Here is a 25,801-nt window from a genome sequence, read left to right as displayed (position 1 = left end):
ACCGAAGGAGCTTAGCCCTTGGGGAATAAGCCCCCCCCCCCCGTAATAAGGAATATGAATGTTGCCGGACAAGGCAAGAGAGAGGCAGGTAGGTAGGTCTTAGATACCATTGCACCCAAAATCTCAGATGTCAGCTGGATGTTCAGATGCGTGGATTGCAGGGTGGACTGGATGTCCGAGAAAAGGACACAGCCCTTGGCGGTTCCTTCCCGACCGTCACAGCCGGCCAGTCGACGGGCGCTGCTCAGCCGGATCTGTGCCTCGCGCACCATCTCCTCTAGTTCGGCTGTCTCCTCTAGAAAAGCCAACTTGGCCCCTGCAAGGAAGACCATCAGCATTGGTGGTGGCTTCTCCTGGACCCCCACGTTGGGGCCCTGGGCTGAAGACGATGGGGGTTATAGCACAGGGAGGGGAAAGAGGGTCTGAGATTTCCTCTCTCAACGTTCGGAAAAGCTCCTTCTAAAATATATATATGTTATCTGTTGCCGTTGTGAGCCCCCGATCCCAACAACTCCAGATGAGTACGTCTCTGTCATCAGATTTCTTGGAAAATTCAATTTTTTTAAAAGCTGCCAGTTGCAGTTCAGAGGATCCCCGCTAAATTACGTCATCGCCGTTATATGCTATCAAGTTGTTTCCAGCTCACAGCAACTCTAAAAGGGGTTTTGAGGTAAGTGAAATTTTCTAGGAGTGCTTTATCGTTGTGTTCCCATCAAATCAGATAGCCACTGTTCTAGTTCCAGATTTTGCCCACCTCTATTAAACACAGGTACAGTTAAAGCACAAAAACGGCCGAGGTGTCTCCGATTGTGTGGCAAGCACCACGGATTCGTTAAAAACTAGCTAATATGCCCAGCGTGGTGTAGCAAACAGAGGAACGGACTACGGCCCTGGAGAACATGGTTCAAATCCCCTGCTCAGCCATGGAAGCTCCCTGGGCAGTGGGAGTGGAACTGGTCAAACGACTCCTCAAATCCCTCACTTACCTTGAAATCCCTGTTAGAGTCACCGTAGGTCAGTTCCGACTTGACGGCATGTAACACACAAACTAATATTCAGCAAACAAGCCGGCATTGGGGGCGGTCAAGACAGAATGTGGGAGTAGAATCCTAACGAAAGAGACCGTATGTGGAGATGGCTATCTGAAACGCTACATCCCGTTCTGCTAAAACCATTTCCGCCTCCTGCCTCTTTACCTTTCAGAAGGTACTGGTTATGTAGGTTGTCTCCCCGTGGTACCTCTCCTCGCGTGGCATAGTCATAGCCCTCCCTTGGCCTGTCACAGCTCGGTTTCTGCAACCACAGTTCTGCCTCTGTGAGCTGGGCCTTCAGCTTATCTGCCTGGAACAGAAAGAGGTCAGGATGAGTCGGCCTTGGAGGAGAAAAATTCAAAGAATTAAAGGCTCATTGACTCTCTAGAACACAACCTCGCATTCTCTCCTTTCCCCCATTTGGCCTCTGACTTTTTTTAAAAAAATACTTACATATATGAGATTAGTGCTAAATCACCCTATCACCTTATCACTGGGTCATCGTTATTATTACTTCCCATATTTATGGCCCTGTTATTTCCCCATCAGATCGGCAGAGGTGGGACCAGAGGAAGGGAGGATTAACAGAGGCAGGACTAGAGGAAGGAAGGAAAGAAGGTGGGGGCTGAGAGCTAAAAATCACATCACATCTAGTATGAATGGTGAATGTAGTACAGCTGCGTAATACAAGTAGAGGAAAGGGCTGATTGCAGATTAAAACAAGCAAGCAGAATAGCTCAGTAACAGGAAAACTTACTTCCTCCTTCACGAGGCCGTAGCACAGGGGACACTCCCGGCACTCCCTGCTCCCAAGGTCGTAGAAGTAGTTGGCTTCGCACCGGTCGCACTTGTAGCCCACAAACCCCCTTTTGCACACACACGTGCTGTTCTCGTGGCACTGGGCGGACACAGAGCCCATCTGGGAGCAGTTGCATGCTAGAAGAATGGGAATATGCCACTAATCTGTGTGTCTCTGTGATGACTCAAACTAGAGATGGGCACGAACTACTGGTTTGGCAGTTCGTGGCGGTTCGTCCTTTGGATGAGCAGGTGTCCGGTAGTTCCTAGCCCCGCCTCCTCAGAGGCGGTGCCCTGGCTTCCCTGCCCCGCCTCCTCTGGGAGCTGCCTCTTGAGTGGGCGCCTGCTGGAGGGGGCGGGGCTGGGAGGCGCCGAACTCCTGTTCACCCCAAGGACGAACTGGCACAAACCGACAAACCCATCTCTAATTCAAACCACAAGACGCTAGTGGCCAAAAAATACATATTAATGATTTAAAACGAGGTACGCTGGAACTGCCCCCAAAGAACCAGCCCCCCATACAGGGAAGAAAGAGAATTTATATTTTTTTTTGAGATGGCAACATTTTAACAACAACACACTTTGAATACAATATACCAGACATAACAGTCCTAGAACGAAGAAATGTCTGGATCAGTGACATTGCTATTCCAGGGGATGCCAGAGCTATAGATAAAGAATTGGAAAATTTAACAAAAGTGGATGAAACAGTGGGGCAGTGCTTGTGGGTTGCATTTGGGTCCCCGATGATAGCAAATCACACGGCACGAGAAGAGAGGCCCGGTCTCCCTTTGGCCAGGACGCGAAAACGAAAAGAATATATTTGCAAATATAATTGTTTCCGCCTCGACGGACTTTACCTCTGCAACCTTGGAAGGAGAAGCCAAAGAAGCCGGACTGGCACCGATCACACGATGCTCCTTCGACCCCCGGGCGGCAGACGCATTGGCCTGTGACCGGGTGGCAAAGGTTGTGCTGGGCACCCACGGTGTGGCACTGGCATCTTGCAGGGAAGGAAAAAGAGGCAGGAAGTAAAGGAGAACGACGGGTATAAGCCCTCCTCTCTCCCACATGCAGGTCTTTTGTGAAGCCAACGGGTCTTGACTGCCCAATCAAGAACAAACCATCTCGGTAGGATGGCCTTTTTTGCAGCCACATCACGCGGCTGGCTCCTACTCAGCTGGTGACCTACAATAACCCCCAGATCCTTCTCGTTTGTAGTATTACACAGCCAAGAATCGCTCACCTTGTACCTGTGCATTTGGGTCCCACCCACTTTAGGCGTACGGCTTTGCCCTTGTTCAGTTTCATTCTCTTGTTTCCTCCCCTTCTAGCCGTCTCATATCCATTACCTTTTGCACCCGCTTCCTTGCTGCAGGTCAAAATAGCCATCTTCGCACCGGCCGCAGTCTCGGCCAGTCACATGGGGGAGGCAGCGGCACTGACCCGTGACCCCATCGCAAACCTCTGGCCCATGGGTAGAGCCCCTTGGATTACACTCGCAGGCTAGAGAAAGAGAGAGAGGAAGAGATCCCCCCTTTACATGACCGTCACACCTCGAACGCGGTCATTCGTCTGTTTTCTGACAGGGATGACGGGGGAATCAGCTTGAAGACCTCAGAAAGCCATCAGATCGAGGGTGACGACGGCAGGCAATGAGGAGTCAGGGCCTAAAACAGTATAAGGACCCCAGTATCTGCTGGGGTTCAGTTCCAAGACAACTCCCTCTGCGGAGGCTGAAAAATGCAGATTATAAAGAACATTAATTTAAGAGCCCATGCCATCCACAGCATGGTCTCTGGCTCCCTCAAGTGGCCAGTTCCAGTAACAACGCTGTGGAAATATGTATTTCTACCATTTTTCTTTTAATATTTTAAATAATTTATGACCATGGGTCAGTAAATCAGCAGATACTGTGCCCCTGGGTACTCTGTGTGTGTGTGTGTGTGTGTGTGTGTGTGTGTGTGTGTGTGTGTGTGTCCTATTATCTAGGAAAACAGGCTTCAGGGCATCTCTTGGACTGAATGGGCAGCCTGTACTCACGTGTGCATTTCTTAGTCGGGCTGGCGGCTAGTGGGTTCCCGTAGAAGCCCTCCAGGCACGCCTCGCAGCGCTCCCCCGCCGTGTTGTACAGGCAGCGTAGACACCGGCCCGAGGCAGCATCGCAATTGCCCACTGCATTGGGGTCCACGTTGCCGCTGCATTCACAAGGTTCACAAGGGCGAACCGGTCCGTTCTTTCCTAGGGGGTCCCCGAAGAAGCCATCCTCACACAGCTCACAGAGTCTTCCTGGAGCAAGCGAGAAGGAGTCAGAAGGATCGTGAGGTTTACATAGCCGATCCATCATGTCTGGGGACTTCAGAGGGGGTTCATCAGAGTTTAAAGAAGGGCTGCCCAAAACAACAACAACAACGTTGCTTTCCACACGGGTACGTATGTGTGGTCGCCACTTCCTGGTCAAACAGGTGCGGCAGGTTTTTGAAACAGAAAAGCCTACCAAATCTGTTTGATTAGAAAATAAAGGTGAAATGAGGATCCGGAGGGACCCTCCCGTTCTATCTGCAGAGGACAGAAGCCCACACGGTCGTACCTACCTCTCTGTCTTGGAGGACAGTGCGTACATACCACCTCTCCGCTCTCAGGGATGGTGGTGCAAGGGCCCTGGGCTGGGCAGGGGCAGGGTTTGCAGTCATTGAAGGAGCCCAAGAAGGGGCTGCCATAGAAGCCAGCCACGCAGCGCTCGCAGGAAGGCCCCTCCGTGTTGTGCAGGCATTGGCAGAGACCTGGGGGAGAGGAGGAGAGGATCAGGCAAGCCACGAGAGAGAGAGAGAGAGAGAGAGAGGGTGAAAGGAGCTAATAGTTTCCTGCTTCTCTCGTGAGATGATCTCTGTCTCGGGTGGCAAAATCTGGATGTCATTTTGGTAAGCAGAGGATAGAAACAAAGAGACCTAATATAGGGGAACAAAATCCATCACAATTTTCTTCTGTAAAACAACATGCACGCACATACACTACACACGCACGAAAACCTATTAAATATCAATAGTTTTGTGCTGTTAAAAATGGATACGGAAGAAGAAACAAGAGAGGAAAACAAAGAATGAAATTGTATGTCATTAAATTGCATCTTTTAGCGATTACAGAGTGGTTGATCAAATTGCATTAACTCTTTTAAAGAAAGCTACAGCTTCCTTTATTAAACACCAGAAGAAACAGATATAATGACTCCTTTTCATTAGCTACTTTGAAAATGAGTTGACTACAGCTCGAGAGTCCTATTACTGAATGTGGTTATCTAACATTATTTTCTGTATAATGGTACCAATGCTGTTTTTCCTCCTTCTCCTTCTGCAGTACAGCAGGACCTCCCAGATCCGCCGGGGATGGGTTCCAAGCCCTCCGCGAATACTGAAATCTGTGGATAATAGCAAACGCTATACGTAGCATGGTCTCTGGCTCTCTCTAGTGGCCAGTTCTGGTAATGACTTCATGGAAATATATGTGGGTCCTACTGTATATTAAAGAAGCCAAGTTGGGAGTAGTTGGGGGAGAGCACCACTTGGAAGCAATTTTCCTAAAGGACCGTTTAGTACTATCGTGGAAACCAGAAGAGACAAGACGGGAACAGAAGCTGTTTTGCTTTGGAGGTGTACCAGAAAAGGAGTGACAGAAGGGCGGAGAAAAGAACATCTGAAGGAAGAAGAAAGAACAGGCCTTGTGCAGGGAGAGGAGGGAGAGAGAAAGCCCAGGAAGCTTCTCTCTCTGGTGGATGCACGGCCTGGCGGGTGGAAACGAGAGCCGAGAGATCAAAGCCTGAGAACTGTAGCCAGGGTTTCTTCAAAACCCAAAAGCGAGACCAGATGTGGTGGAAACCCATAACAGAAAAAGCCTGTCGGTGGAGGGAGAGGAAAGGCTGAACTCAAAAAGACAGTGCGATTTTTATTTCACCAGAGGAACAAAGCTTGGAAGAAGAAGCTTCTACTGGGGGGGGGGGACACACACAACTTGCACTAAAATGGAAGAGAACAATCCAGATGTCGGAAGGAGAGAAACTAGAGCATCCGCAGCATCCTGGCAACCTCAGGGCATGGTTGCGGTGGAGTCACATATTTGGAACAGAGTAAGTCCTAAATGCACATAAAAACAGACAGACACTGAGTGACTTGTATTATGGAGTCAAGTCCCAAACTTTGTATGGGTTTTTTAAATAAAGTAAACACAGAGACTATTATCTTGTGCAGCCAATGGAAAATTCATTTCAGGGAACTCGGGGCCACCTGTCCTGCTCCTAAACAGGGACACTGGGAAGATCTTCCACCATAACGTTGTGGGGTAAAGACATTTTGTCGGCCGCTGCTCCTTGTCTGACCACTGCGTGCCGCAACCCAAGTTTAGCCCCTCAAAAGTAAGGAAAGCATCATAGCAAGACATGGGTTTGACACCGTGTAGGACTCAAGATGAGCCTGGCATCGCTTGGAGGGTGGGGAAAAAACTGATACGGTTAGACGTGTATCAGCTACAATATGAGTCAATGCTCCATTAACAGTGTTGTTAATTAAAACTGCTTAAAATGGAATAAGATGTTTGTCCTGTTCTTCTTGGTAGCGCAGCTTCTCTCTCTCTCTCTCTCTCTCTCTCTCTCTCTCTCTTGGTATGCTTATGAAAACTTCCCTTTGAAATGTTAGGAGATTATTATCCACATAGGAATCTTTTCCAAATGTGGGAGGCCCATGACATCACCCACACCCACACAGATGCCATATTAGAAGGCATTTTCCTTTCCCGAACGGGGTCCTGTAGTTTCAAGTGCCATTCCCCACCTCCTCTAAGATGATAAAATCATGCAGCTATATTACGAGCAATTTACAGTGTAATTGCCCAGTAATTAGAAAGCTCCATGGGCCTCTGGAGATAAATGGGCGCTGATCAGCTTGTTGAACGAGAAAAATCATAGGCAGAGGTAAACTACAGTGTAAGGTAAATTTCAGGATGAATTTTTGGTCCGGAGGCGGAACAAAACTGAACAACAGAAGATTCATCGACACTGTGAAATCAGTGATCTTAGCCCTGTTCTCTGTCCTCGATCATCCCAGAGTGCAGGGTGCATAAATAATGGGCTACAGGAAGCCAGATTTAGGCTAATACAAAAAACTTCTTAACGGTTAGAGCAGTATGAGAATGGAACCTGCGACCTTGGGAGGTGGCGAGCGCGCCAACATTGGGGCGCTCAAGATAAAAACAGACAACCCTCTTTCGGACAGACGTTGACTTGAATTCTTGGGGGGGGGTTGGACTCGATGGCCTTGTTAGACCCCTTCCAACTCCATCATTCTCAGAATCTATGAATAGGCAGAGACAGAACGGACCTGTGTCAGGATCACAGTCGCCATGTTGGTTGCAAGAACAGGGAACACAGCTGGTCAAGGGACCTCCGAAGGGCGCTTCCCGCTTGAAGCCCGGAGCGCAGGACTGGCAAAATTGGCCCACGTAACCTCGGGGGCAGAGGCAGTCTTCTACCCACAGGGCAGGCGGGGAGAATCCCGGGCGGGCAGACACGAGTCGGACCTCCTTCAAGGAAATCCGTCCTGCAGGAAAGGGAGAGAAATGGGGGGGGGGTTCAGAGGAATAAGGCTCAAGCATCGTTCAAAAGCAAGGATGCTCGTGAATGTCAGTCTTTGCGCATCGCAAAAACAAAGCGACCCCCGGGTTGCAATCTGTGGAATGAGGTAACTGATCAAGAGCGATTCTTTTTTTTACACAAAATGCAGCAGTTTGATACCCCTGGAACAGGACAGCCCCATCCGACAGAGTCTTGGGGATATAAAATGTTCTGCCGGAATGCTCTGGAGCATTTAAACAGAATTTCGCTAAAACCCCTCCAGCGAAGAAGACCCCATCAGCTCCGAAAGCGGTCAATTCACGATTAGGAAGTTTCTCTTAAGTTTCAGCAAAGAATTAGGGTTTTGTGGGGTTTTTTGCTAGTTTCACCGTTTTTCTGATGACTTACTCCAACTGTGGTTGCTTTCCGCCCGGATCCGAAGCCCCGTCAGGTTGGAGAGCAGGCGCTGAAATTGGAAAGCTGACAGAGCAGGCTGCATCTCTCCCTCTTGAAGCCTGTGGGAGAGCAGTCCAGAATTTGAAGCGCAGGCAGAGCAAATAAACAGAGATCTCATCGCCTAAACTATAAGACCTTGAACCTGGCTTCTTCTTGTTTTTCTTTTAGGCCCTAGTGCCTACTAATAAGAATAATCTTAAAACTGCAAGGGACCCTTATGGATCATCCAGTCAAGGAGGAGCAGTGGGGAATCAAACTCCCAACCGCTTGGATCCACAGCCAGGCGTCCAAACCACCGAGCTATCCAGCAGTTCTGGATTTAGGAGCATTTAGGAGTGATTTATACCTCCTTCCAGAAGGACTGACCAGGGAAATTTCTTTCTTGTTGGTAACTAAGAGTTCATTGAATAAAAGTGCATTGAAGAAGCGGCTGTGCGTTGTTTTTATGGCTAATGCAATAAGCTGCTAAACTGTCTTTTATTCTATTATGTACTTTGTTTTTAGTTTCTCTGGGTTTTTTTTAAATCATATCGTGAGCCGCTTTGCATCCCCAGGGTTGGGAGAAAGGCAGGATGTAAAACTGAATCGATCAAACGAGCCATCAAATCAAACATGTTTTAATGACAACACTTTAATTTCAAATGAAAATAGGTACCTAGGTTGATGGCAGCTCGTCCTGTTTTTTACTTCCCATCTGGTAGCTGCTATTCTCGCCCGCTTCCACCCTCGGGAATGTTAAGGAGTTTGCGACAGGAGACATCTCCGCTCGTCAGAAGGGCGAGCGAAAAAGGGTATCGGAAGGAAGATACCTGAATGTCGCCGTGCGATGTTCGCAGCATGTGTCATTCCCGGTGCTTCTCATGTCACTGTGATGCGCCGATACCAGGAGACCGTCTCCTTCCAAAACCAGCCGGAGGGGGAAAGAATAGGAAATGGCCGTATCCGCTTCGAAAAGGGAGACCACCGAGAGCAGCTGCCCATAGCTGAAACGCTGGTCGTGGAGGAATTTCGCTGTGAATTGGGCGGGTAGAAAGGAAAGGAAAGCAAATGGATTTCTGATGCCCCGCGGAGGCTGGAAGGGCATCTCTGATGGGCCAACGGGTCTTAGCTTCGACTCATGGGCTATCTGTGAAGCCAGTTTGTCCCTCCGTGGGAGACGGATCTGGGAAACAGGCTCAGCTCGAACTGACAACATTGTCTTGGGGAGGGGGAGGGAAAAAAGGACCCCACCTTCCCGTTTGGGAACGCCATACCTGGAGCCAAAAAATCCACCCTCTTCTGCCTGCTTTGCTCCACAGAGATTTCTCCGTCAGACCAGTGAAGCTGCGTCTGTTTCCCATCGGGGTCCTCTGCTCTCCAGCCTTCGGGCCCTGGTTCAGAGAAAGACACAGAAAATGGGAAGCGAACAAACAGGGGACACAAAGGGATTGGGTTCCCTTGCGCCCTGCGATGTTGATTCCAAGTCCTGACGATCCTACGAAGGATTCTGAGGCATGGGATGAATCGAAGGGAGGCTTTTACCCGCGTCCCCCTTGGTGAGTTTCCGCGCCGGTGCGGGGATTTGAACCCTCGCCTCCAGAGCCTTTGTCTGATGCTCTGTCCGTGACACCTGCCAGCCCTATTCCAACCTGCCTGCCTTCCCAAGGCGAAGGGGCAAGTCATTCTCCCTCTCTGGCTGAACTCCCAGCCTCCTTACACTCTGGGTATTTCAGGGAGAGGAGAAGAAAGAAAATGCGAGAATGCATATGACTGAATAAGTCAACTGCCCCAAAATGAGACCGGCACCCCCTAGTGCACACTTTTCTAATTACAGAGCAAGGTATGTTTTTTCTTCTCTCCAGTTTTTGATACATTCTCTGCCAATGGTTGGCTTCTCTGACTTCCACTCCACCGACTGCAAGAGTCTGGCAAGAAAACCACTTATCTAGGCCGGCCGGTGGTTTGAACGGGAAATCGGTACCTAGCAGTATCTAATAACCTCTCACTCACAGAAAGCTCCAGACGATGCACCTTTAACTACATGCTGTACTGGGAACCGGGAGCGTTTGGGTTTTTTCAAAAAATACAATTATCCGAGCGCTCTAAGACTTTGCCCTTAAGTGGCCAAGCAGAAACCATCTGCCGTTCACGCACCGAGCAATTACACAGTCTAAAAGGCCAGTTTCAAGACAAACTCGGGGAATGCATTAAAATTAATGTGGCAATTCACATTCTATTTTAAATATAATCAGTGGAGATTTTAATAGGATGACATTTCATGCCACCCCCTACTTCTTCTTTAAAAAAAAAAAAGAGAGAGAGAAAAGCACACACATAGGGTGATGCTAAGGTCAAATTAGGATACCTATGGTCCATAAATCAGAAGAGATACTCAGGGAAGCAGTAACCCCAGCTACTGGCATAGTAGGGTGGGTGGGGATTGAATGCGTTTGGAGGGGTCCAGGTTGTAGCTCCTGGACCTCTTGGCAAAGGGAGGTATTTTGCAACGGGGGGGGGCATGTGAGCAAGGGTCGTCCACTCCCCCCAGATTCCTGCATGCCGGGCCAGTGGCTCAGCAAACTCTCAGCCACTGCGGTCTTCAGCCGGGTTCACCAAGAGGGCCTTTCCGGCTGGAGAATAAACAAAACGCTGAAGGGAAAGCAGGAGGTAGACTTCAACGCAAAGTTTTAATAGGCCACTAAATTTATTTGGGATCCCCAGCTGTGTTTCTCCTCCCTCCCCACTTCTTTCCCCCTAAACATAACAGCGAAAGTCTGGCCGCCTGTGGCTTAGAACGAAAATAAACGTTGCAGGCAGGTTGACACAGCTGCCTTTCCCAGTCCTCGAATCGTTTTGCAATGGGTCTCTCTACAAGCCATCCATGGATTTGGGAGCGGATTCTTTCCTTCCATGTTGGCAAGGATGCTCTGGGGGAGACTAGCCTGCCATGGCTTGGTTTCTCCCCTCTGCAGGCCGACTGGGACAAGGTCCAAAGAGGGTCGACGCAGCCTGGCAGATCGGCTGAGCTGGAAAGCTGACAGGGACCTTTCGGGGAACTTAATGCCAAATCATTTAGGGCAAAAAGGACGCAGGGTGTGACACACCCGCCCGCCAGAAGGAGCTCCCAGAAGCCCTTGGCAGTGTAGCAGAATAGCGTCAAGTTCACCAGAGGAGCCCACCTTTCTTTTTCTCATTAACTGGCACTTACAGTCTCAGTAACTCACCCTGAGACATTAGTAGGAGAAAGAATAAAAGGTTTCCTTACTTACAATTGAACGGATGAAACAGCAAACAGACAGACATGAATGCTTTCAGCAACGGACCTCAAAAGACTCATTGCTTTCAGCAGACTCAGGACAGGGAAAAAGTACATAGCATAGAGGTGTGGCTCTCTTTGAATTCAGAAGGCAGGAGGGAACAATGGGTTAGGGCTGGACAGAATGACAGTCTTCTCCCCCCCCGCCACCCCAGAAAGATCCCGCTCAGCCAAACCCTACTAAAGGCAGCACGCGAGGTTGTCAAAACTCCCAACCGTTTAGGTTGTTAAAAGTGGTGCCAAATGGATGTGGCTTCGCTATGTTGATGTAACCGCAGAAAACATTCCCAGCTACCTTCGCTGAAGTTGGAGAGGACAGGATGGATTTCGTATCCTGAGGACGCGGTGCAGGCCGTCGAGTGGCCGTAGCAAAAGCAGCGGGTGCAGCCGGCCGGGTTGTCGGGCTGAAGGTTGAAGCTCCCCGGTCGGCACCTGAAGAGAGAATCCATGTCACGGCGAACCAACAGAGAAGAGCTTACTTTTATGTAGCATCGATCTTCAGCCCCAACTGGGCCGGCAAGTGGAATCAGGGTGTTTTGGCATGGCTGGGGGTTTGATTTGCACCTCAACTTCCATTACAATCCACCGTGAGGCAGCCCCTTCCTCCCCTCGCTCCTCTCTCCCCACCTCTGCCCATCGTTGGATGGTTTGTGGTCAACCCCCTGGGTTTCTGAAGGGTTGAACAGGGCGAGGGAAAAGGCTGCCGCTTCCCACCGTTCCTCTTCCTAACGTACACTGAAACAGACCACAAACTTGTATCTTCAGTGAAAAACAACCATTTTTGAAGGAAAAAAAGAACTGAGAGGAGTGGCAGGAGCTTCTGATCTAAAGACAGGAGATTTTGGGGAGGAGCAGGAAGGCTCCGTGTTCTCAAAGTGAGGAACGGAAGTGGAAGTAAAATTAGTCAAGAGCCCCGGAGACCATAGGGACGGAAGGGTTCACAGGGCAGGAACGGGGAAAGGTAGGCATGGACCTCACCTGTTGCATAGGGACCCTTCCACCTCCTCCTTGCACGCGCACCGTCCGGTGTTAGCGTCACACGCGCCCACGCTGCCAGCTGGGTCACACAAACAAGGCCTGCGAGGAAGGAGACCAAGGAGACAGGCAGGGTTACGGCCAAGGGCGCTGTTCAAGAAGGATCGGCGGTGGGGGGGGAAGGTTGCCCAGGCGCCGGAGTTGGCACGAAAAGAAACGAGGGTGCAGCCAAGAGGATGGCCAAGGAGAAGGGAAATGGTTGCGGAGGAAAAGCCGGTGAGGAGCAGTACAGCCCAGTCACTCTGGAGTGTCAGAAGGGGTTGGTCCCGTCCGGGTTTGAGTGTGAACTTCCGTAGGATTTCCCTACGATGCAGAGCCCTACCCCATATATAAAGCCAGCCTCTTCTATAGTCCGTTCAATGTTTGGCCTCAAATCAGAGCAGGTTTGCGGCGCTACCCCTGCCTCACCTGCACCCGCCTTCGCTGAGAGAGTGGAACCCTTCTTGGCAACGCTCGCACTTCCAGCCGGTCACGGTGTCTTTGCACTCACACGTGCCTGAGCTGTCACACTGGGGGTTCAAGGAACCTGAGGAGACAAAGGAGATGTAGGAGATCTTCGAGTCTATCAGACCCCCATGTTCCCACAGATATATGGGACGGATTCCAAGCCCCACCCTGTGGATGCTGAAAAACGTGGATGGTAGGAAACGCTATATTAAATAGCGAATGCTACAGATAGCATGGTTTCTGGCTCCCACTAGTGGCCAGTTCTGGTAACGTCATCTTTAGACAGATATATTTCTAGGATTTTTCTTTTTGTATTTTCACACTGTGGATAAGTGAATCAGCGGATGCTGATCCTGTGGATACGGGGGATCCTAGTAAATAAACTGCTGTTTATTTATTATGTCAAAAGAACAACAAAGCATAACAGCAAAAAGCATGTTAGGGGCGCCCCTCGAAGACAACCCAGAGCTCTGCGTCACCTTCCGGGCTCCCCAAAACTACCCACCTGCGGGGTTACAGTTGCAGGGCTGACAGGCCACCTGGGCGTCCCAGCGGTAGAAGTTCTGGCGGCAGTGCTCACAATGGGGGCCAGCCGTGTTCTCCCTGCAGTTCCGGCAATGGCCCCCGTGCCCGGTGCTGCGGTAGAGCTCCCAGTCGTAAAAGCACTCGTCCGACCGGCCGCTGCAGTTGCATGCTGCGTAGAGATCATTAAGAGAGGGGGGGGAACCCCCAAAAGGGGAACGAGAGTCAACCTCTCGGAGCCGGTTCTCCCCACCTTGGTCAACGCAGGTATTCTGGACCGCAGCGCCCACAACTCTGCCCCAAACGAGGCCGACCGTTTCCTCTTTCAAGGACCCCAGTTCTGGTCCGAACTTGAAGGAGCTCTCTAAGGTGCTGATCTCTGTCTCTAAAATAAGTTCGGCTCGGACAGGTCCTTGAAAGTTTGGACTAAAAGCCGGGGTGGATAGGCCACTCGTGCAAAATCAAGAGTGGTTACCCTAACCCTTCACCCTGATCGCTGATGATGCCGGCTGGAAAACGCAGGGACATCGAGAAGGCCCAAGCCTGCACATTTTTTGGAGTTGTCTTCTGGGCAATATGCGACACTCCGTCCCAAGTGCAACACTTCTGGGGAATCCTTCCTGCCAATCTTCAGGCACATGTGATGCACACATACGTATGCGTGTGCAGACCCACACTCAATTGCCAAAACTGGATCAGCTTAAAATGTTTGGTCGTGGCTCTAGCTTCACAGCAGAGAGCGAATCTAGAGCCACTGCCACTATCAGCGGATATTGATCCCGCGGATAAGGGGGTCCTAATGTCCAAACCAAACGGCGCTGTTCAAACTCATGCAATTCAAGGGAGAAGCGTACATATGACTTACGGAGGCATTCGTTGGCAGACTCGGCCGTTCCTCGTGCCCACGGACGGTCCTGATAAAACGGCTGGCACCTCTCGCAGTCCACCCCGGTGGTGTTGTGCTGGCAGAGGCAGACCAGCTGATCGGCTTCGTTTGGGATGCATTCGCTAGCGTGGCCGTTGCACTTGCACCTACGCAAGACCCCAAGAAGAGAAGACACCCCCAAAGCAAGGCAAGTCCTCTTCAGCCTTGTACTACCTCAATATTTCTTCAACCCTCCATTGCTTCACACAGCCTCCAGAAAACTCCCACAGGGCAAAAACCCTCACCCTGAATCCATTTCCAAGGTTGAGTCTACCAAAACGGCTGAACCGGTTCTGGGGACAAATTTCAGCACTTTGGAGAGCTCCAGTAAAATCTGGAGTAAATAGTAGCGCGCGTTCATTGTCCCCTAGAAATCAAGAGTCAGGAGTCTCCACTGCTCTATGGTGTGAAAGCATAGGCTTGGAATAGGAAAAGTTTAGTCCACAACCATCTCCACGTGGGGTTCAAAAAAGCCTCTCTCCCTAACAAGACACCCCTTAAAGCAGTCCTTCCTAATCACATGTTCCTGGACTGCAACTCCCAGAAATCCGGGCCAGCAGAGCTAGTGGTGAAAGCTTCCAGGCGTTTTGGTTCAAGAACATCTGGAGACCCAAATTTCAATGCTCCCTTTCACCCGGTCCTTGCTTCCATAATACTATACATTTTTTTCTCAGTGTATTAAAGGACAAGGGTTTTGTGGGTGGGCTGTTTGCGTCCTGCTCCTATCAACTGACCTCTTTAATTTATTCTGTTTTATTATGGGCTGCCTCAGCATCTGTGGGAGATTCATAAAACGTATCTTTCCCCTCCAAAGGACACACAAAGTTGGAGCGGGTGGAACATCATAAATCACGCGATAGGGCGTCTTGGTGCTTTTTCATGTGCACTTAACCTTGACTCCGGATCCCAGCTCTCTGGGCTGTTTGGCATCTGCTGGGGTCATCGCCTTGAGGGTGGGCCTGCATGGGGGAATAACACAACCCAGAGGTCTGGGGCAGGATGAAAATATAGACTGAGTGTGGTCGTGGTTGAGGTTTTAAGAAGAGCCCTTTGCTCTCTGCTCCTTTTTTCCTCTGGCATGTTATTTCAGCAATATGGTTAGATTAACAAAAGGAAGGAAGGAAGGAAGGAAGGAAGGAAGGAAGGAAGGAAGGAAGGAAGGAAGGAAGGAAGGAAGGAAGGAAGGAAGGAAGGAAGGAAGGAAGGAAGGATGGATGAATGAATGGAAGGAAGGAAGGAAGGAAGGAAGGAAGGAAGGAAGGAAGGGAGGATGGATGGATGGATGAATAAATGGAAGGAAGGAAGGAAGGAAGGAAGGAAGGAAGGAAGGAAGGAAGGAAGGAAGGAAGGAAGGAAGGATGGATGGATGGATGGATGGATGGATGGATGGATGAATAAATGGAAGGAAGGAAGGAAGGAAGGAAGGAAGGAAGGAAGGAAGGATGGATGGATGGATGGATGGATGAATAAATGGAAGGAAGGAAGGAAGGAAGGAAGGAAGGAAGGAAGGAAGGAAGGAAGGAAGGAAGGATGGATGAATGAATGGAAGGAAGGAAGGAAGGAAGGAAGGAAGGAAGGAAGGAAGGAAGGAAGGAAGGATGGATGAATGAATGGAAGGAAGGAAGGAAGGAAGGAAGGAAGGAAGGAAGGAAGGAAGGAAGGAAGGAAGGAAGGATGGATGGATGGATGGATGGATGGATGAATAAATGGAAGGAAGGAAGGAAGGAAGGAAGGAAGGAAGGAAGGAAGGATGGATGGATGGATGGATGGATGAATAAATGGAAGGAAGGAAGGAAGGAAGGAAGGATGGATGGATGGAAGGAGAGGAAAGTCTGAGAGGAAGCAGCCGAGGCATATTTTCCCGCCCCCTCATCTCTCCAGCAAGAGAACATGTTTGCTTAATTTATTAATTCTCCCACACACTTCCTTCAAAGCATCCCGGGGTGCTTAACCATAAAAATCACTTTAAAGAATTTTTAAAAAATCTTCTGTTTCTGGATGGGGAAAATATTGCTGAATGCATTCAAAAGAGAGAAAGAAGGAAAGGAAGGGGAATCTTCATAGAAAACACTTGCCATTTTTATAAACGGAAAGTTAACGCCAATCCGTACTTAGATATGTATAGAGTAAACCTGATGTAGAAATAAAAAGGAATTTTAACTACAGTTTTATGGCAGATTAATCTTTTTTTTAAAAAAACCAACACTATACATTGCTTCCAAACTGAAAGAATGATAACTGTCTCACAATCAGAGCTTTACAAGTGATCGTATTAACTGTTTGCAGACTTATTGATTTTACTGGATTTTATGGCTACGTTTTGTTAGGTTTTATTTTAACCACACTACTGTTGGTCTATTTCCCATCTGGTTTTATTGAGCTTTATGATGATTGTGAGCTGCCTTGAACACTACGTGGCAGTAGAAAGGTGGGGATAGAATTATTAATAACAACAACAAATATGTATGTATTTGTGTATTATTTAGACTGAATATGAACACCCTGTAAGTTGCACGGTTTCAGAACACTAGCAGAAGGGGGGACCAGCAAACTGTCTTAGAATATTTTATATATTTCCCAGGGAAAAACCCCTGGGAAGTGCATCCATCAACTGACATGAAACCACATGGTTATTATTATATTTATTTATAAATAAATTGTATTCTTATGTTTCCTAATTTGGCCTGAGGCTGATCAGAGGTAAGACTTTCCTGCAAGGAAGTGCCGACTGGGAAAGGCGTATATGGTTCCCATCTCTGCATGTTGACTTTATTAAAAGCCTGAATAATTCATGGAGGGAGACGTAGCTTGGAATCAGGGCGATCACAGGTGGATCTGCAACAAAATGTCACAGTACGGAGGGCTTCTCTTGGGAATCCAGCCAACCAGACATGTTTGCTTCCATGAATTTGTTAGCCCCCCCAAAACGACCCTATTGCGTGGCTAATGAGCACTCTCAGCTCTTTCTTACACTCTTCATGTGCGTTCCCCTTTTCCACAGTTTATTATAAAGGCAAATGTTCAGCAACGCAAACCTTGGGCTTCCCCGGATGACGCTCTGCGAGTAGGAGAACTTGAGAAACGTTCACCTTCCACGCATTTCTTGGGCTACGAAACCCACAATTATCCATTCTGGGAGCCCTACCTGGCAGGCGGACGCATTAGGGACACACACCGTGCAGCCAACCTGGGAGGAAACGCTTCACCTGGGCCGTTCTGAAGCCGCGTGAGGCCTCGCTCTGCCTACGAGCTTCTGGTTTCCCCGGATCAATGGGAATGTCCTTCCTGAACGGGACACGAGGCAGAGCGAGGGCTGCCTCGGCCTCAGAGTCTCCCGTTTGAGGCCTTTCGTTCAACCGAAACCACATTTAGGTGCCTGTCTGTGACACAGAACTCACAGAATGGAGAATTATAGGCTTTGTAGTACAGGAATTTTTTTAAAAAAAATCCCATCCCTACTTCTCACCCCTCCCCCAGTGCCTTTGTTCTGCCGAATCCGCTCAGCGTGATGGAAACGGACCCGCTCCAGCTTTGACCTGTACTGTCCATGAGCTCTCCAAGGTACTGGACGTATAGCAGGAGCTTCCTCAAAGAGTAGGAAAGCTTTGTGACTGGCATTCATCATCCTCATCCCTCCCTCCTCTCCTCTGTCAGTCTCACCTGCCCCCTACAGAGAAGTCTGAGATGGCGTAATAGTAAGACTGCAGCACTTTGGGATCCTTGAAGATGTCGTCCCCAAAGGTGTTGAGCCTGTCCAAAGAGATCAGCAGATCCGTGCCGGTCACCCACTCCTGTGGAGGCACAAGATCAGTGTGTGGGCGACACGCCAGGCCTAGGGAAGCCCCCCCATGGGGGAGGAGGTCCTGACGGTTTTTCCGAAGCTCTGAGGCTGATAAAAATGCTGAGGAGCCAACAATTTAAGCAGCAACGGGGACTCAAGCTGCAGGACTCGAAGCCAAATCTGACTGAAGTGGCACCAGTGATTTGACTTGGACCCAACTTAGGGTTCCCCTCCCCCCATGGCTCGAACTCAAGACATGACTCAGAACCCATCTAGCCCTCCAAGGAGTCAGGCTTGACCCAAAGACTTGCCCACATCCCTGAATTGCAAGAGAACCGATGCCTTGGGCAACGAAGGGCCTGCCTTGGTCGATAGAGTGGCACAGCGCTATTCTAGCTCGTCAACACTTGTCCATTCAAGGAGCTCCTGCGCAGACTTTTTTACCTGAAGAATGGGACTCTGGTCAAAGCTATAGGCACTAGGGCGTGCTTCGAGGGTGGAAAAAGCCACGTTGCCTCCGTTCAGGGGGGAGATGTCACTGAACTCATCGGTGCAGAACGCCACTCTCTCATCCTCGCCGGGTCGCAGGTACTGGCGATCCGGCTTCCCATAGGTCTTCCCACAGGAGGCGCTGTAGTACTGATACGGGATCCACGGACCGTCCTCCCGGCTCCGTTTGTAGATGGCAAAGCTTTCCGGGCGGCTGGTGTGAAATTTCAACCTCACGTAGGTGATCTCATAGGACTTCCCTTTTAAAAAAAGAAAGGAAGGAAGGAAAAAGTTCTGAAGAGCAGCTTCTGATGCCCTGAGATTTAGGGCACAACTATGAAGACTGCGGTGACATAACAATTACAACATGTATGCATGGGAGAGAGTGAGACAAACAATGCAGATTTCCTATATTAACAAGTATTATGCGTTCAACACGTGTGTTGAGAACATGCTTGTTAATGCACGAAGCAGATGGAAATGAGTTGTAATAGGCTCTCAAGTCACCACTTGTGGCTTCCTTTAAGGTGCAAGCCCATCTCATATGCGGTCTTCCTCCTTTCCTGCTGCCTCCCACCTTCCCAAGCATGATGGCCTTTCCCACAAAATCCTGTCTTCCCATGCCTAAAGTACATCAGCAGGCTAACATGGCTATCTCTTCCAAAACTGTACTTCTGTTACGCAGCAAAGGGATTTTAACCAAAGCTCTAGATAACACATCCCTCTAATTCTTTCCTGGATATTCTCTCCATGAGCCCCATTCAAACCTCCTAGAAATGAAAACAAAACGAAATGAAAACCCAGACCAACCGGCTTCTCTCCCTCTCTATCTTTTCCATCTAAACTGGAATATTTATTTCCCCTCAAACGTTTTCTTCCTTGGATCAACAAACAAAGCAGCTCCGTCCAAGAAAAGCACCGGCTGCTGTCGTGACTCTCCGGCGCTGCTCTTGGCCAGCGAGATAATAAGAAGGAGCCAAGATGGATTCAAGCGGGAGAGATCATCCTGCCGTGGTATAAATCTGTGGTTTCCCAAGCTTTATATCCTCAGAGGACTCTGCCACCACCAGCAGCTGGCTTTCCAAGAAGCTCCATAAACCATGTTCCGTGATGCTTTTCCCCAGATGTGGGAGAGTTCCTTTATCTGTACTCCAGTTCCCAGAATCCTACATCTAATGCAGTCAGCCTATGGGGTTCCCCGACGACCTATAGATGACATACCCTATCTCTAGTTTTTTTCTTGGAAATCATTCCTTGCTAAAAGAAAGTATCTGATATATTTTAAAGAATTCCTGCACAGCACTCATTAATCCTTCCGGGGGGTGTGTGTCTTAAAGATTAAAAACCAGACACATTAAAAATTATGTTATAATATAAATATAATAATAATAATGTGTCATCAAGTCCATTCTGACTTATGGTATAGCAATAATTCACCATTCCCTTCTTCTGTAGACGCTGTCTAGGGGGGCGCGGCATAAATCGAATGAATGAATGAATGAATGAATGAATGAATGAATAAATAAATAAATAAATAAATAAATAAATAAATAAATAAATAAATAAATAAATAAATAAATAAATAAATTCTGGGGGAAACGTGGGACTGTGCAGCTTGCCCAGAGTTAACACCAGTTGGCAGAGTGGAGAATCGAACTCTCAGCCAGAGACCTAAGATATTTAGCTGTCCAACCCTGGTGTAGTATCAGCACACACTAAATCGATTCCAAAGTTAAAACGGAGTGGAATTAAAAGCCATTTAAAAAAACCTGTGTTTTTGCTTGTTTGTTAGAAATACGATTACTTCCCTTCATTAAAAATAAAATACTTCTTGGTCTAGATTGAATTCAAGGCTCGGAAACTCAGACTACGAATCCTGGGATCATCCAGCCAGCTGGTCAGAGATTCCAGGAGGCATCGTGCAAAAATAAATAAGGAATGGTTCAAGAGTTGTGGATTTATTTATGTGTTTGAAACACTAAACTACATCAGACACCTTTGGGGCAGGGAAGCACAGAAATCCCATGAGATCTCTGCTGGCACCGGGCAATTCTCCAGTCTACCCAACGGTAGAGTTGGCCTTATACGTTGCAGGAAACTGAAATGACAGTTGCAAGAACTGTCTACCTGACTGATTCAGATCCTTGGAACGATGGTTCTTTGAAAAGGGAAATTCAGAGCAGGGATCAGAGACGCCCCCTTGCCAGAACACTGGGGTTCTGCGTGTGCCACCCATGGGCGGGCAGGACCCATCCCTCAAATTTAGGTCATTGTACACACTGCAGGTCATGTGAGGTTGGAAGGAAGGGGACGCCCATCTCTGGGTTTCAGCAGCACACTGAGCAGAATACACACTGTATTGGTCTCTGGAGTAGATTAAATATATAGAAGAATGCCAATGCTGGATTGAAGTAACCAACTCAGGAATATACACATCCATATAAAACTCAGTCGTCAGGCTCAAAGGGAAAAAAGGCAACAGGAAAAACTGTTCCTTAAATCTCAACATGAAGACAGGCATTCAGTTTGTGAACCTCGTTCCAGAATCCACGCGCGTAATGAATCCAAAATGTTGGGGAAATGGGATTGTTCTGGCAGAGGAGCGAGACGGGGAGGGCAGGGAGAAAACAAGCGACCCAGCCTTAATTGCCCCCAGATGGCGAATGTCTGCCGCGGAGGCGGCTCCATTGGAAGAAGGCCACAACAACTCTGTTGGGGGTGTTGGGGGTTACCCCCGTCGCTACTGCAAAAGCAGGCGCTGATTTCTGCCAGAGGTTTGTGCGCAAGAGAGGAAAGAGAAGAAATGTGCCTGGTTCTGTTAGGCCACTGTCAATCTAACCCATGGTCCCCTCTTGCCATGGATTCCCAATCCATGGGGGGCCTCAGATGTCCTTGGACCAGAACTCCCAGAAATCCTGGCCAGCAGAGCAAGTGGGAAAGGCTTCTGGGAGTTTTAGCTCAAGAACATTTGGGGACCCAAGATTGGGAACCACGGGCCCCGGGGGAATTTTGTAAGACTCTACAAAGGCTAACTCCCTTTTATGGGTTTCCTCTCTCTCTCTCCCACTGTCTCGGCACAAAGGCTTCACACAGAATGAGGGAGCCAAATAGGCCAGTAAGAATGCGTCAAGGACATTTGGGGCTTATTTACGAGCCTAATTAAACTCATCAAAACAACGCCAGTGTGGAATGCAGAGAACAGACCCGGCCTTACTGTTAGACAGCAGGGACAAGCTGCCTAAAGGTCAAGGCAGCCCCAGCTGTTTTAATTCTCTAAGGTCCCAATCCCCCACGCCTGTTGTCTCCTGGAGGACACCCCCAAAGGTACGCTTCTGCCTTCAAGTGTGTGTGTGTGTGTGTGCGCGCGTGCTACCCAGTTGCTACCATGGGAGTCAAGGTTCAACCAACCAACCAACCAACCAACCAACCAACCAACCAACCAACCAGCCAACCAGCCAACCAGCCAACCAGCCAACCAACCAACCAACCAACCAACCAACCAACCAACCAATCTGCCCGAGAGCATCGTCCCACCAGAAACAAATGAAAACAAAGCTCCACTCGCTCCCGGACTGTCTCAGAAGCTTCTGGAAAAAAACACAGCAGTTCCTCAAAACAACGGCAAAGAGCTTCCAAAGAGTCAGGCTGTCCCGAAGAGACACCAGGTCCTCGCCTGGAGGCAAAGCGTCCGTGCCGACAGGAGATGGGGGAAAGTCTGGCTGAGCAGAGGTGTCGGTGTCTGGAAGGAGGCAAATTTCAGCTCTGCTTGCTTTCATTCCAAACAGGAAGCCCCCTCTGAATTTCCCGTGTGGATTTGGAACAGATGTTTGCCTACCCACAGGGGGCTGGGAACAGAGTGACCTCTTCCAGAGGCCGGCTGTTCCAGTTTCTCTGAGCCTGAAGGGCCCTCCATCGCTCCACCAGCCAGCCAGCCACCCACCCACCGTCCCTTGGGACTCGGTCGCCATCGCTTGGACCTCCTGGCCTTCAACCTCATTGCTTCTCGGCTCGTTCCTGCTGGAAAGGACGCAAAAGGGAGCTCTCCATCCTCATCATTCAAAAGGAGCAAAGAGTTACTGTTTTTGTTGGATTCGAGAAGAAGAATTCCAAAAGTGGCTGGCCTATGGTAGAAAATACACTGAAGCAGTGCGGCCACCCCCTCTTGTAATTCTAAAAGTTACTAAAACACAGTTACTCACAACAGAAGGGGCAAAGTTATTTCTTTTAACGGAACAACTACACTGGAGCTGTTGTATGCCATAATTCTTGGGGGGGGGGAGAAGAATGATCAAAAAAGGAACTATTGATATTAAATAATAAAAAGAATTGGAAATAAATATTGGAAATCTGAATTACATATATTACAACTTACAGCGCATGGCCATACTAGTTTGGGGATTTTAGAAGTTTTAGTCAACAAAGTCAGTACTGAAGCTCTGAAAGTAACTAATTCTTGTAACTAGTTACCCTCTATGGTTAGCACGATAGCAGCTGGTTATTTATTTGGCACCCATCAGAGATCAATAGTTTAATCCCACGGAGCTTCAGGTATAAAAGAACAAAATCATTCAGAATGGACTAGAAATCAAGGAAGGTTTTTTATATATAAGATAAAGTAAGCAAAACACAATTTAAACAAAGTATTTTCACAAGGCATTCAGGATAGGCTGATAGATAATTTCTACGTGGCTGGTCTTTGACTGTAATAAAGTTTTATCTATCTATCTATCTGCAAACTTTTCAATTATTAGAAAATGCTCATTAAGTTTGAAAGGAAGGAAGGAGTGGTTGAGGAGACTCCGGAAGCCACATAAGCCGCCCTGCCCACTCCTGTCTTATATACTCCAAGCTCCCAGTTTTTGAGAAAGTTTCATCTCAAGTTGAGGTTGACCACCATGGGTACATCTTATGGCAGTGAATTCCATTATAGCATTATTTCGCTCTCTTTTTAAACAAAGCAAAACCATCCCAAATGTTATAGCAACTCTTCAAAAGACAGTTGCTCCCACCCTTTGGTACGCATCAGACCAGGACTCGGGAGAGGTGGGTTCGAATTCCTGCTTGGTCCCTGACATTCCTTGGGGCTGGCGAAGATAAAAACCTCTCACATACCTTGAAGACCCTCTTAGGACCCCCATAGGCCGGACGTGACCGGATGACACACAAAAGACAATACAACAATCTATGTCCCAGAATGAACTCAGCCCTGAAGATTATCCATGGACTTCTTACTCATTGAATCCTCAAAACCAAGCTAACAAAAAAACCATCTCAAACGTCCTTCCAACACCACCTTTGAAGCGATCAAGCCCAGTTGATCATAGACTTACCCAGGTGAAGGGTGATGTTGACCGAATGGGGGTACTGAACCCCAAAAGCCATGGACTGGCTTTGCCACCAGGTGGGCTCCTCTTGGTGATGGAAGTCGGTCAGATAGGTGGCGTTGTGGTGAAGCGAGGCCTGGCGGGCGTCGCAGCGGTGGCACAGCGCCCCGGAGTCCCTGGTGCCCATCTGGAGGCAGTAGTCCTCCGGCGGAGAGCCGCACGTGTTCGACGCTTGCGCTTGCCTCCCAAAAGCCGCGTTCTCGAAGATCGGCAGGCAGCGCTGAGCCCGCCCTTGCGCGTTGTAGCAGGAGTCCATGGCTCCCGTGGCCAGGCGTAGCACCTCCAGGAAGACCCACACCAAGGACCCAAAGAGACCAGCCATGCTCGGCTCGGAGGCTCTTCTGAAATGTCTTCAAACGGTCTCAGGCTCTAGAGAGCTCCCCCAAACTCTCCTCCTTCCTTCTTTGCCGATGAAACGGCTCACCATTCCTCTTTCGCCCAGTTCCATCTGGTGGACAGAGGTGGAAATGTCTCTCTGTGGAACTCAAGCAGAGTTCGGTCGTATTCGATCGTTATTATTGCGTGCCTTCATGTCATTTCTGAGTTACATCAACCCTCTATCAGTGAACAACCTCAAAAGAAATAAATACAGTCCCACGATTACTGTCCCTGCTCAAATCCTGCCAACGAAAGTCAATCCATCTCGGGGGACAGCTTCTATTGTACATAAAAAGCACCACCGTTGCGGAGAACCTGAATCTGTGCAAGCGGGCTGGGCGATTGCCGCAGGCACCTATTGGCCAGGGCCTGTAATGTTACCGATCGGATATTCACCTCCCACAGCAGGGCTGGTGACTGTTTGCTCACACAAATATACCGCTATTAGGCCATTCAAAAAAAAGAAGGGGGGATGTAGAAAGCTTTTATACAGCTCCGGTGTCTTTTTGTTTGGCCAAACAGAGGAATCCCCATGTATGTTTTGGCATTTATTTTACACCAGCTCCTGCTGCTCGGTTTCCTCAAACACATTTCTCCATAGATCCTAAGAGTTCCTCATTCATTAGTCTGAACGTGTCGTTCCTCAATTTCTCTCTCTCTTTAAGATAAAGCAGAAGTCTAATGATAGAATCATGGAGTTGGAAGGGGCCTTTAAGGCCTCTGAGTCTAAATTCCCGCTTATGGCAGGAACCCAAATCAAAGCAGATCGGACAGAGGGTGGTCCCGTTGTCTCTTGAAAGCCTCCAGGGTTGGAGCGCTCAAAACCTCCCGAGGTCATGGATTCTGTTGTTGTACTTCTCAAACAGTTAAGTAGTTTTTCCTGATATTCAGCCCGAATCTGGCTTCCTGTCGCTGGAGTCCATTATTGCGTGTCCTGCACTCTGGGAGGACTGAGGACAGATCCTGCCCCTCCTCTGTAGGACCACCTTTCAAGTCTTTGAAAAGGGCTCTCCTCTCTCCGTTTCATCTTCTTTTCTCAAGGCTACACACGCCCAATTCTTTCCCTCTTTTGTCTTATGCAGAGGACTAAACAGGCAGAATCGGCTATACCTGCCAGCCCCTTTCATTTGATTCTCTGTGCATGCAGATTGCACGCATACACATTGGCAGAACGAGGGGGGGGAAGGAAAAGAAAAGAAAACTCTGTTATGTGAGCATGCATACCGTTCTATTTTTAGCCCTTCCTTTGTGCGTCAGGTTTGGCTCAAGCAGTGGCACACACATGCCATGGGAAAACACGACACTTCCAGAATCTTGATTGTTTTCTTCTGCTGTTTATGTCGGGGAGAGAATATCCAAGGGAGTCCAAAGCTGGACTCCACTGTGCCTGATCTGTTTGCAGAAGAACCTGTTGCGAGCCTTAGCTAAACTGGTGGCTGGAAAAGATGATGATGCCAGGAAAGGTTGAGGGAGCAGGAAAAGGGGGAAGAAGGAAAAATGAGAGAGATGAACTTGACAAAGAAAGCCACAGCCTTAGACTCCGCAAAAGCTGGGTAGGGCTCTTGGTTATAGGACATTTCGGAGGTCACACATCCGGAGGCGACTTAAGGGCACAGGAATAACAACAACTGCGAAGCCACAGCTCTTGAAAAATGGAACAT

The 25,801-nt window shown here is 48.8% G+C and overlaps 1 protein-coding gene across 2 annotated transcripts in view; it reads right to left on the bottom strand.

The window, feature by feature from the left end:
• The window catches only part of LAMC3 (laminin subunit gamma 3), a 61,447-nt gene that overhangs the window by 8,389 nt on the left and 27,257 nt on the right, over positions 1-25,801 (bottom strand). For both annotated transcript variants that reach the window (XM_078382747.1, XM_078382748.1), the window contains 19 exons: positions 23,709-25,275; positions 18,334-18,638; positions 17,769-17,899; positions 14,049-14,215; positions 13,167-13,355; positions 12,623-12,740; positions 12,158-12,256; positions 11,475-11,611; positions 9,138-9,254; positions 8,694-8,895; positions 7,837-7,943; positions 7,196-7,414; positions 4,424-4,612; positions 3,873-4,118; positions 3,182-3,335; positions 2,690-2,832; positions 1,789-1,967; positions 1,197-1,341; positions 108-316 (listed from right to left, as the gene is read on the bottom strand). In XM_078382747.1, the coding sequence (XP_078238873.1) occupies positions 108-316; positions 1,197-1,341; positions 1,789-1,967; positions 2,690-2,832; positions 3,182-3,335; positions 3,873-4,118; positions 4,424-4,612; positions 7,196-7,414; positions 7,837-7,943; positions 8,694-8,895; positions 9,138-9,254; positions 11,475-11,611; positions 12,158-12,256; positions 12,623-12,740; positions 13,167-13,355; positions 14,049-14,215; positions 17,769-17,899; positions 18,334-18,638; positions 23,709-24,084 (3,432 nt within the window). In that variant the 5' untranslated portion in view covers positions 24,085-25,275. The remainder of the gene's footprint in view (positions 1-107; positions 317-1,196; positions 1,342-1,788; positions 1,968-2,689; positions 2,833-3,181; positions 3,336-3,872; positions 4,119-4,423; positions 4,613-7,195; positions 7,415-7,836; positions 7,944-8,693; positions 8,896-9,137; positions 9,255-11,474; positions 11,612-12,157; positions 12,257-12,622; positions 12,741-13,166; positions 13,356-14,048; positions 14,216-17,768; positions 17,900-18,333; positions 18,639-23,708; positions 25,276-25,801) is intronic.

This window comes from Pogona vitticeps, chromosome ZW-PAR (assembly GCF_051106095.1).
Source record: "Pogona vitticeps strain Pit_001003342236 chromosome ZW-PAR, PviZW2.1, whole genome shotgun sequence".
Classification (NCBI taxonomy): Eukaryota; Metazoa; Chordata; class Lepidosauria; order Squamata; family Agamidae; genus Pogona; species Pogona vitticeps.
This window is presented reverse-complemented; position numbering and strand designations above follow the sequence as displayed.